Source organism: Rhinopithecus bieti, unplaced genomic scaffold (assembly GCF_001698545.2).
Source record: "Rhinopithecus bieti isolate Rb0 unplaced genomic scaffold, ASM169854v2 scaffold_36315, whole genome shotgun sequence".
Classification (NCBI taxonomy): domain Eukaryota; kingdom Metazoa; phylum Chordata; class Mammalia; order Primates; family Cercopithecidae; genus Rhinopithecus; species Rhinopithecus bieti.
In genome coordinates this window covers 597710-609739 of record NW_016815814.1, presented here as the reverse complement: position 1 = coordinate 609739, position 12030 = coordinate 597710, and the positions used below count along the sequence as shown (strand labels likewise).

The 12030-nt window shown below is 43.8% G+C and overlaps 1 protein-coding gene across 2 annotated transcripts in view; it reads left to right on the top strand.

Annotated features, from left to right (window-relative positions):
- Nucleotides 1-12030, top strand: part of ANXA4 (annexin A4) — an 87454-nt gene that overhangs the window by 28849 nt on the left and 46575 nt on the right. For both annotated transcript variants that reach the window (XM_017853772.1, XM_017853773.1), the window contains one exon: nucleotides 11010-11064. In XM_017853772.1, coding sequence (XP_017709261.1) covers nucleotides 11056-11064 — 9 coding nt within the window. In that variant the 5' untranslated portion in view covers nucleotides 11010-11055. The remainder of the gene's footprint in view (nucleotides 1-11009; nucleotides 11065-12030) is intronic.

Genomic DNA, 12030 nt, shown 5'->3' with positions numbered 1-12030 from the left:
TATATATATATAATTTAGGCAAAATCCTCATGCTCCAATATTTGTAGACAGGTTGATTTGGGAAGCCAAACTCTAGTCTAAAAGATGCTTGGCAACCATGGAACAAGGAAGTATTAGATGGACAGAATTCATCTTCACAGTGGGGAAATACCTGACCCCTGACCACTGGCTTCACCCTTTCTGTAGGACAGGGCTTAGATGAATGTTTCAAAGTAAGCATCTGTGCCAGTTTTGCATGGAGCTTGCTTTGCTGATAGACACAAGTTTTCTTTAAACATGTTAATACCTTCCATCAAGCCTGCTTCAACCCAGAGGCTGTTCTTTCTCATTAAAATGCGTTTGCATATCTTTGTTTTGATGGGTGTTTGCTGATTTCACTAGTCTACTGCTTAGGGAAGTATCTACTTTGCCTGCTTACCAAATTCTGGGTGAGAGAGGAGAATGCACCACACCATTGCCTCCACATATAGCCTACTAAATAGGACTTGAAATCAGAAGTCCTTATTCCACATCCCTGCAGTTTGCCATAAGGACATAAGAAACTTTCTACTTGAGTCAGCACCTGGCTTGCCCATTTCTGGCAGATACAAGCGGGCAGTTTGTGTTGTAGTGTATTATTATCCTTCTGGACATCCTGGAAACCAGGATAGATGTATTCTCAACATACCTACTTTTTCTTTATGAATTCATTGTAAATTATTTCCATGAATTTATTTAATCTTAGTTGAAATAAGTTGAAGTTATTTACAACTTATTTTTCCCTTTGGTAACTGCTATTGAGATAGGTCTCATATGTTTAATTCCCAACGATCTTTCAGTTGCTCTAAAACTATGTCTTAAAACTTCAGATCCCTATCATAAGCCATAGTTGTAGAGTTCAGACACTGTTAAGAAGCTGTACTCACCTACCCATGTTCTTCATAACCCTAGGTTTTTATTTTTTATTTATTTATTTATTTATTTATTTTTTGAGACGGAGTCTTGCTCTGCCGCCCAGGCTGGAGTGCAGTGGCCGGATCTCAGCTCGCTGCAAGCTCCGCCTCCCGGGTTCATGCCATTCTCCTGTCTCAGCCTCCCGAGTAGCTGGGACTACAGGCGCCCGCCTCGTCGCCAGGCTAGTTTTTTGTATTTTTTAGTAGAGACGGGGTTTCACCGTATTAGCCAGGATGGTCTCGATCTCCTGACCTCATGATCCGCCCGTCTCGGCCTCCCAAAGTGCTGGGATTACAGGCTTGATCCACCGCTCCCGGCCAACCCTAGGTTTTTAAAGACATCACTAAAAAGTGCGTCACCTTCAGGCTTCATCCTTCCATCTGGAACAGTCCTGATGCTTTTAGAGTTATTTGAGTCACCCCTAAAATGGGGGCATGTTTGCAATTTTACAGATGTAAAAACTGAGGTATAGTTGCTAATTATTTCGCCCCATCTATGAGCAGCAAAGGAGCTTTTAAACCCCCAACACAGTCTGAGTCATTGTGGAATTGGTCATAATGTGCAGCTTATGGATTGTAGAAAGGCCTTCAGAGAGAAAGAGCAAAGGAATCAAGGAAGCTGAGGTAGCAAAGAATGTTGGGCAGAGGCTCTGCTAAGAGTATGGCACTGTGAGGCAGGTGGAAAATGAGGTGGGAAGGTTATAGGTGGAGCTTCCAGAAGAAAGGCTTTTCAGTCCTTGGGAGTTATCATTGTGTGCAGCTAAGAGAGGCCTATAGCAATTGTGTTTTGGGGGGTGCATTTCTTTCCTCTTTCTGCTCCCCCCATCCTTGTGCCAAGAGTTATTGAAGCCTTACCAGGTGCCAGGCTCTAGGCTAATAAGCATTTGTGTAGACTGACTTTATACATATTATCTGATATAACAATGAATCAAGGAGTACCATTTTCTGCATTTATTTCTATACTCTATTTAGAAATTTGTTTGGTGGCTGGGCACAGTGGCTCACACCTGTAATCCCAGCACTTTGGGAGGCCGAGGTGGGCAGATCATGAGGTCAGGAGATCGAGACCATCCTGGCAAACATGGTGAAACCCTATCTCTACTAAAAATTCAAAGATTAGTTGGGCATGGTGGCAGGCGCCTGTGATCCCAGCTACTGGGGAGGCTGAGGCAGGAGAATCACTTGAACCTGGGAGGCGGAGGTTGCAGTGAGCAGAGATCAGGCCACTGCACTCCAGCCTGGCAACAGAGCGAGACTCTGTTTTAAACAAAAACAGAAATTTGTTTCATACTAGTAAAACTTTAATAAATAAACAACAGCTGTCTGTATATAAATGTGTATATTACACTGTGTGCTGTCCGAGTTTCAAAATAAATTGACTAAAAGTATCCAATGTTCAAGTATGATACCTTCTTTTTCCTTAAGTGAAATATTTCTAGCTCCTTGCATAATGACTCTCAGTATTTCCAGAAGGCTTTTATCAACGTGTCTTTCCACTTCTTGATGTGGTAAAAAGGAGTGGAATGTTCATATTAAAGGTTGCCTTTTTTGGAGAGGTGTCCCCCATCCCTGCCTCCTCACTTGTCATTTATTCCAAAACTACATGAAAGCAAAGGGAAGGCCCTTGCTCTGAAAAGCTGTATCTGCCAGGGTTGTCAGCCAATTAGCGTATGAATCATACTTACCAAGGGATATGGGTACATGTGGATCATTCACATGACATGAAACAGGGCCTCCAGACCAAGGACTGGCTGGGATCTATGAAGGTCTTAAGCTCTGCCCATGACTTTTATTTGTTTGTTTGTTTATCAATATTTGCTTTATTCTCCTTTCTTTCGTCTTCTTTTTTTTTTTTTGAGACAGAGTCTCACTCTGTCACCCAGGCTGGAGTGCTGTGGCACAATCTCAACTCACTGCAACTTCCACCTCCCAGGTTCAAGCGATTCTTGTACCTCAGCCTCCCTAGTAGCTGGGATTACAGGCATGCGCCATCATGCCTTGCTAATTTTGGTATTTTTAGTAGAGGCAGGATTTCACTGTGTTGGCCAGGCTGGTCTCGAACTCCTGACCTCAAGTGATCTGCCCGCCCCTGCCTCCCAAAGTGCTGAGGTTACAGGCGTGAGCCATCTCGTCCTGCCCTATGTGTTAATAACTGTTTAAAAATTTCCACCCTGCTAAGACGAGTCTCTGACTCTCTGTGCCTTTCTCCATTCTTCTGTTAACTAACCTTATGTTTTTATTAGCATCTGTAAGACCCATAAGGGGAAACTGAGAGAGCAAATTCAATAAGACTCCCTTGGTTTTGCAGCGGTTAAGGTTATATGAGGTGTTTATGTAAAAGGAGCCCCCCCCCCTGCCTTTTTTTTTCCCCTTTTGAGATGGAGTTTGGCTCTTGTTGCCCAGGTTGGAGAGCAGTGGTGCAATCTCAGCTCACTGCAACCTCCACCTCCCAGGTTCAAGTGATTCTTCCACCTCAGCCTCCCGAGTAGCTGGGATTACAGGCGCCTGCCACCACGCCTGACTAATTTTGTGTATTTTTAGTAGAGACGGGGTTTCATCAGGTTGGCCAGGCTGGTTTCAAACTCCTGACTTCAGGTGATCCACCTGCCTCGGCCTCCCAAAATGCAGGAATTACAGGCGTGAGCCACCGCATCCGGCCGAAAGGAGCCCCCTTAACCACAGCATTTACCATGACCTGGGTAACTGGCATATTCATCAGACAAATACCCCGATGATCATCAAGCCAGTCCTGTGTGGTTTGCATATGAAGCATATCAGCTGCTTCATCAGGGGTGTTCTACTTTTATAAGGGGAGAGGAACAGTCCCCCTTCTCAGGGTAAACAGACCTTAGTGTGGCTTTTCTCCAGTCCACCAGGCTGGATGTTCTCTCAGGAATAACCTCCTGTGCCTCTGGACTACCGGAAACATCTGCAATTGCTCCACGGAGAGCTGTGGGTCCTGCATCAACCCAAACGTGAATGCTAGTGCTTTGAATACTCTGCAGTGTTCAAAACCTAAGACACTGTCACTCACTTAGTTACTCACACAACACATTTGAATAAAGGTTCTTCAGGAAGTTTATGATACTGATCTACAAAATGAAATAATTTTTGGCTGGGCGCGGCGGCTCACGCCTGTAATCCCAGCACTTTGGGAGGCCAAGGCGGGCGGATCACGAGGTCAGGAGATTGAGACCATCCTGGCTAACACGGTGAAATCCCATGTCTATTAAAAATACAAAAAATTAGCCGGGTGTGGTGGTGGGCGCCTGTAGTTCCAGTTACTCTGGAGGCTGAGGCAGGAGAATGTCGTGAACCTGGGAGGCGGAGCTTGCAGTGAGCCGAGATCGTGTCACTGCACTCCAACCTGGGCAACTGAGATCGTGTCACTGCACTCCAGCTTGGGCGACAGAGTGAGACTCTGTCATAAAAAAAAAAAAAAAAAAGAAAAGAAAAGAAATAATTTCTTCACACTCTACCCTGTGTTTTCAATCGTTTCATGGTTTGCCTTTCACCCCACATGAACTGCCTTCTTGGTTATCAGAGTTCTTAGTGATATTGTCTGTAATCTCAGCATAATTTTGCCATTGGTGGGTGGCTTTGCAGTTAGTGGCTAGAGCATAGACTCACTGAAATCTGAGCTTGGTCTGACCCAGCACTCTCTTTTAATTTTATTTTAGCTATTACAGATAACAATAAGCAAGGGATTGAATATGTCGCCTTTTCATATTACTTTGCATTTCCCTATGCATCCAGTAAGCCAACTCCTTGGGGTAGCTTTTACCTTTACTAACAGATCTCAGCATGGTATGCTACTCTGTACCATGGGTGGCTGTTACCAATGCCCTGGGTTCTTGTAATTACCCAGGATAGAAATCAAGAGCAATCACCATACATAGCAGCAAAGAAAAAGTTTGTTTTGGCTTGTGCACAAGGGAGCCAGTGCTGAGAAAGGAAAAGAAACAGACTGCTCTCAGAGGATAGTGTGTGGGTTAGTTTTATAGGGTCTTTCCATGGGAAAGGGTTACATCAGAGCATGTATAGGAGAGGCTTTTCTAGCACTCACACAGTAGCTCAGCCTGCTTCTTCATGCATCATATGCAACATTAGCATTTTAAATCTCCACCCCACTCATTTTGAGCCTTAAAATGAGGAAGGGTAACTGTAGGTTGGACTTTTTAAGTCTAGCTATGCATGCAGGGCTCCAGGGAAGTCCCCAGCCCCCTGAAATAGGAGCTTGTGGTTAATAAGCTTTTTGGGTCTTTTGTTATTAATTGACTGAGAGTTAGATAAGTTAGAGCTTGAGTGAAGGGCTTCTATCATTTTCTTCCAGGCCATTTTATTTATTTTTATTTTATTTATTTATTTATTTATTTATTGAGACAGAGTCTCACTCTGTTGCCCAGGCTGGAGTGCAGTGGTGCAATCTTGGCTCACTGCAACTTCCACCTCTGGGGGTTCACATGATTCTCCTGCCTCAGCCTCCTGAGTAGCTGGGATTACAGGCACCCACCACCATGCTCAGCTTAATTTTTATATTTTTATTAGAGATGGGGTTTCATCATGTGGGCCAGGATGATCTCGAACTCCTGACCTCAGGCGATCTACCCACCTCAGCCTCCCAAAGTGCTGGGATTACAGGCATGAGCCACCATGCCTGGCCCAGACCGTTTAAAAATAGGGAGCCCACCAGCCTGCCTGTCTCATGACCATGTGGCCACCTAGGAATCAAAGTTCCTCATCCCTAACCCTTTCGTTCTTTCTCTTTCCAAACCACATATTTCTGCAAGCCAGGGCCATACTAGCAAACCTCACTTCTGACACCGATTGTATAGGAAAACAATTTTTTCCTTATACTTTAACACTTTTTCACTTCTAGCACCAGATGTGGGTGGGTGAGGAGGCGGGGTGGGGGTTCCCACATCAAGCAGTTCTTCAGTTCTCTTTGGACACCAACTGGGTATGCCACAATTTAACTCAGTTCTGATACTATCAAGTTAGCACAGACCCCACTGGTTAAGGCAGGGGTGTCCAATCTTTTGACTTCCCTGGGACACATTGGAAGAAGAATTGTCTTGGACCACACATGAAATACACTAACACTAACAATAGCTCCTGAGCTTAAAAAAAATTGAAAAAATTGAAAAAATCTCGTATGTTTTAAGAAAGTTTACAAATTTGTCTTGAGCCAGATTCAAAGCTGTCCTGGGCTGCATGTGGCCCATGGGCCACAGGTTGGACAAGCTTGGGTTAAGGGGTCAGTCTCACAAGCCTCCCCACTTCAGATGCCAGTGGCAAGTCCAGCTTGTCACCTGTGCTTCTGATGGAATGGCTAGAAATCGGAGGTTCCCATGACCCCCTGTTGACTTTCATCATTTGCTAGAATGGCTCACAGGACTCAGGAAAACAGTTTATTTACTGGATTATCGGTTTATAATAAAGGGATACAGTCTGGGAACAGCCACATGGAAGAATGCATAGAGTGGGGGCATGTGGGGAGGGGCTCACAGCTTCCACGGCCTCTCCAGATGCACCGTCTTCCCAGCACCTCCATGCGTTCACTAACCTGGAAGCTCTTCAAACCCTTTACTCCCTATTTCCCACTGTCCTTTGGGTGTTTATGGAGTCTTCGTTACATAGGCATGATTGATCAAATCATTGGCCATTGGTAATGAAATCAGTCTCCAACCCTTCTCCCCTCTTATGAGATGAGAGGTTGGACTGAAAATTCCAACTCTCTAATTACAGAGTTTTTTTACTGGAGCAACCAGTCCCCCATCCTATAGTTATCTGGTGGCTTTCCAGACATCCCCACATTAACATGAACTCAGGTGTGGTTAATGGGGCTTGTTATGAATAACAAAATATGCTCCTTTCACCCTTATTGTTCTTATCACTTAGAAAATTCCAAGGGATTTAGGAGTTCTGTACCAGGAACAGGAGGATGAAGAGGTGTATATTCCTTATTCTAGGTCACAATATTATATGGCCTGACTGCATCTTCATCTCATGACACTCTTGCCCTTGTTCACAATGCTTTTGTCCATCCCTCAAACACAGTAAGTCCATTTCTGCTTCAGGGCCTTTGCACTGACTGTTCCAGCTGCCTGAGAGTTCTCCTTCAGAACTTTGGCTAGCCCCTTCCCTTCATTCAGGTCTTAGTTCAGATGTCAACTCAGAGATGCCTCCTGGATCGCCCTGCCCAGGCCAGCTTCTTCCTGGTAACCTGATCCTGTTATCCTCCATGTCAGGGGTCAGCAAATGTTTTCTGTGAAGGGCCAGACAGTTAATATTCTTAGCTTCCTGGGCCGCATGGTCTTTGTCACAACTACTCATTTCTGCTGTTGTAGCTTGAAAGTAGCCACAGATAAAATATAAACAAACACGTGTGACTGTTCCAATAAGTCTTTGAAATTTGAATTTTGTATAATTTTCACGTCATAAAATATCATTTTTTTTTATTTTTTAGTCAATTATAAAAAAATATAATGACATTCTTGGCTTGTAGGTCATACAAAAGCAGGATTTCACCCGTGAGCTATTGTGGTTTGCCGATCCTTGTTCTGTGCTCTCATCCTGTTATATTTTCATCATCTCACCAAAATCAGAAATTATCTCATTTATTCCTTCTAAAATTTGTTGTTGGTGGCAAAAAAGTTGAGTAGAAGTTAGAAGTAAGAGTTAAAAATATATTTTAAAATTGTCAAAGTGTTTTAGCAGCCTATGCTGGGCCTGTTAATATCAGAACGAATTAGATTTAGCCAAATTACAATGCATCTCTACAGCAGATATCAGCACTGTCACCAAGTCTACTGTCTCTGGGGTCAGAAAAGGCCTGGTTGATGTATATCTGGCATTTAGAAAGAGAAGTTGGGCTGGGCGCAGTGGCTCACGCCTGTAATCCCAGCACTTTGGGAGGCCAAGGCGGGTGGATCATCTGAGGTCAGGAGTTCGAGATCATCCTGACCAACATGGAGAAACCCTGTCTCAACTAAAAATACAAAATTAGCCAGGCATGGCGGCACATGCCTGTAATCCCAGGTACTCAGGAGGCTGAGGCAGGAGAATCACTTGAACCCGGGAGGCAGAGGTTGCAGTGAGCCAAGATGGTGCCATTGCACTCCAGCCTGGGCAACAGAGCAACACTCTGCCTCCAAAGAAAAGGAAAGATAAGTCAGAATGAATCCTTTTTTTTTTTTTAAATGAAATAAGGGGCTCAAGGAATGATTTCTATTGTGGGAAGAGCTTGAAAATTACGTTTGTTAAACGTAACTGCACTCCAGCCTGGGCAATAAGAGCAAAACTGTCTCAAAAAAAAAAAAAAAAAGGAAAGAAAGAAAGAGAAGTCAGAGGGCCAGGTGCGGTGGCTCACGCCTGTAATCCCAACACTTTGGGAGGCTGAGGCGGGCAGATCATTTGAGGTCAGAAGTTCAAGACCAGCCTGGCCAATATGGTGAAATCCTGTCTTGGATTCTTAAAATCCTAACTTGGTCTCTACTAAAAATACAAAAATTAGCCGGGCATGGTAATGCATGCCTGTAATCCCATCTACCAGGAAGGCTGAGACAGAAGACTCGCTTGAACCTGGGAGGCAGAGGTCGCAGTGAGCCAAGATTGTGCCGCCGCACTCCAGCCTGGGCAACAGAGCAACACTCTGCCTGCAGAAAAAAGGAAAGAGAAGTCAGAATGAATTTTTTTTTTTTTTTTTTTTTTTAATAAGGGGGCTCAAGTAATGATTTCTGTTGTGGAAAGAGCTTGAAAATTACGTTTGTTAAAGCTATTTGTCAAAAGATAAAGATGTCTAGTTATGTAAAAAATAAAATTAAAAAATAAATGTGTTGTTTATCTCTCCTGGTAGACTATAAATACCTTGACAGCAGGTTCATTGTCTTATCCACTGCATTATCTCTTTCAACAGAACAGGTGTGCCTGGAGAGGTGTTGTGAGAGGCCATTTAGGAACATTTGGTGATTGAATGAGTAAACCTATACAGTCCATGAGTCACTACATCTGATAAAGCCTTCCAAACATCCCCCGTGTATCATATTCCAGTGCCACACCCTGCCCAGGCCTTTGCCTCTACCCATCTGTTCCTGTAGTCATCTCTCAAGCCTTCTTAACTCCTTCTCCCTCACTCCAGTCTCTCTTTCCAGTTTACCCTATAGTAAAGTACAGTACCTTGCTAAAGTTTTTCTTTTATTATGGCATTTCTCTGCAAATGACAAAAAGCTTTCCACAGTATTCCCATGACCTGTGGTATGCTGTAAAGCCAGACTCCTCAGCCAGGCATGCAAGGCCCATACCATTCAGTTTACTTTGGCTTTTCCAACTTGTTTCTGAGCCTTCCCTGGAATGAGCCCTCTGCTGTCATGCCCGCATTTCCTCATTATCCCTGAAACTGCAGCTCATTCCCACTCTGCACCTTTGCTCAGGCTGTGCCCCAGGACTAGTTGGTTCTCCCCTTAGTTGAACCCGCAGGTAATAGGGGTCAGTGGGCAATGAATGATGGGAAACAGGGAGAATGAAACTGGAAGGTAAAAAGCAAATGTGATCAAACAAGGCCTAAGTGGTAATCAGGTGGGTTAAGAAGGACTTAGTTATCATCAAAAGGCACGTTGCTTGGTCAGATTATCTAGACCAGTGTTTTTCAAACTACTGTACAGGCAAATATTTGGAGAATCTTGTAAAAATGCAGATTCTGGGAGTAGGTCTGGGGTAGGGATCTGAGATTCTGCTTTTTCTTTCTTTCTTTTGAGACAGGGTCTCACTCTGTTACCCAGACTGGAGTGCAGTGGCATGATCTTGGCTCGCTGCAACCTCTGCCTCCCAGGCTCAAGTGATTCTCCTGCCTCAGCCTCCCAAGTAGCTGGAATTACAGGCGTGTGCCACTACCCCCTAGCTAATTTTATATTTTAGTAGAGATGGGGTTTCACCATGTGGGCCAGGCTGGTCTCAAACTCCTGACCTCAAATGATCCACCTGCCTCAGCCTCCCAAAGTGCTGGGATTACAGGCATGAGCCACCGTGCCCAGCCAGATTCTGCATTTTTAACAAGCTCCCGGGAATGCACGTACTCCTGGTTCTCAGATGACTCTTTGAGTATCAAAGATCTAACTAAATTCTGAGAAAAGGAGCCTTATCCAGGTGGTTTGCGCCTGTAGTCCCAGTGACTCGGGAGGCTGAGGCAGGAGGATCACTTGAGTCCAGGAGTTCGAGGCTGCAGTGGGCTATGATTGCACCACTACACTCCAGCCTGGACATGGAGGGAGACCCTGACTGAAAAAAAAACAAGAAAAGAGCAGGTGCCTTGTTCATATGACTTAGATATGGGAACAGGAGGTGGTGGGCTGCCGTTAGGGAACTGTTTATATATCACGAGAACTCCACAAGAGTCCTAGACTACAATGAAGACATTTCGTGCATTCTAAACAACTGAAAGAAATATGTGATGATGATGAAAGAGGGGGTGCTGAAAACCGAGGACACAGTTAAGTGTATAAGCCTGCAGCTTAAAGGGAAGAAACACCTTTAATCCTAGAATAGTGGCAGTAAAAATCACCATTGGGAAATGAAAAGATTCTCATGTTGGTTGGGCTGCCGGCCTGTCATCACACACACACGTACACACACACCCAAACACACTCACACAGATGCACACACAGAGGGGAGGCTGGTATGCTGTACTTTCCTCTGATGCAGTTGGATTATCTCTTTTCTCAAAGGGGGAACCTCTTCTGGTCTGCTATAACATTCAGTTCAGAATCTGTGTCCAGCTTGAGTACAAGTAATGGTACCTTACCCTAACGAAACAATAGGAATCCTTTCTGTCGTGTGTATCTCCAAACAGAAGAACAGGTGGGAAAATATTTTACCAGTATGATAAGCTTGACTTTTTACACAGTTCCTCTAATTACTAGCCCACTCCTTATATCTTTGGCTAATCAGTAACTGGCCTTTTGATTAAGTTGGATGTCATTTCCTCATGGCTTAGCTTCATGCAAACTGCAAGTTATCCTGATAAATGATTTTAATGCCATTTCCTTCATCACAATCATTTCCCCTCTGCTTTTATCACAGAAGAACTTCTGCTTGGGTGACTGAACTCTGATCTTGACCTAGAGTCATGGCCATGGTAAGTTGTGAACTACCTCAACCTTATCTGATGCCAGCTGCCAACAGGTACAGAATGTGGGCGCAGCGACTGTTAGCTTAAACAAAGCCTTGTTTACTCAACAGAGGGGAGGGAGGAGGACATGAAAAGGCAGATCTATTTCTAAACATCATTTAAATTTCTTTTAGGGGTGGTAAGCAACTTGACCTTGAAAACTGATTCAAAGAGAGAATTATTTGAATTCTTTTAACATCCTGAGAATATAGAAACAAGTTGTAGTTTTCTGTCTACAGAAGCACTACATGTTTATTTTAGAACATTTAAAAGGAAAACTAAAATTCTGCAGGTTCTACCACCAGAAGAGGACTGCTATCCATATTCTGAGGTAGCCACATCATTTCAGGCTCTTCAAGAGAGGTATTTCCCAACAAGATGGCTGTGTCGGCCGCCTCTTGCTTTACACAGTAATCAGACGCCTTGGACCTTGGTTATCTGATCTTTGGAACAAGCATCGAATTGAATCCCTTTGAGAGTTCTGTAAAGTTCAGCTCTGAGGTGGAAGCTGAGCCTCTTAGCTGAAAACATGGCTCTACCTAAGGCTGGCCATCTGCTCTCCTTCTCTCACCCAAGTATGTTTCTGAATAGACAAGTAATTCTGGTCCATGGTCTTCTGGAGGAAGCAATAATAGAAGTGGAAATCTTATACCTAGAGAGGAACTGGAGAGCCTGCCAGCTTGAGATGCCTTCCTTTAGGAAGATGGATGTGTAAAGTGAATTATCCTGAACAAAGAGTAATATACTCTTAATTTTTTTTTTTTTTTTTGCTTTTATTTTCCAGAAATTTTTTTATGATCTCTGACAGTCAAAGGCTTATTCATGTGTGCCCCAAATCTCTCATGCTTTAGTTTAAAATCAATTTCTTGCTGATTGATTCTCCCTGGCCATGGAGAATTTTTTAAAATATATTTTTATTTTTTATTTTATTTA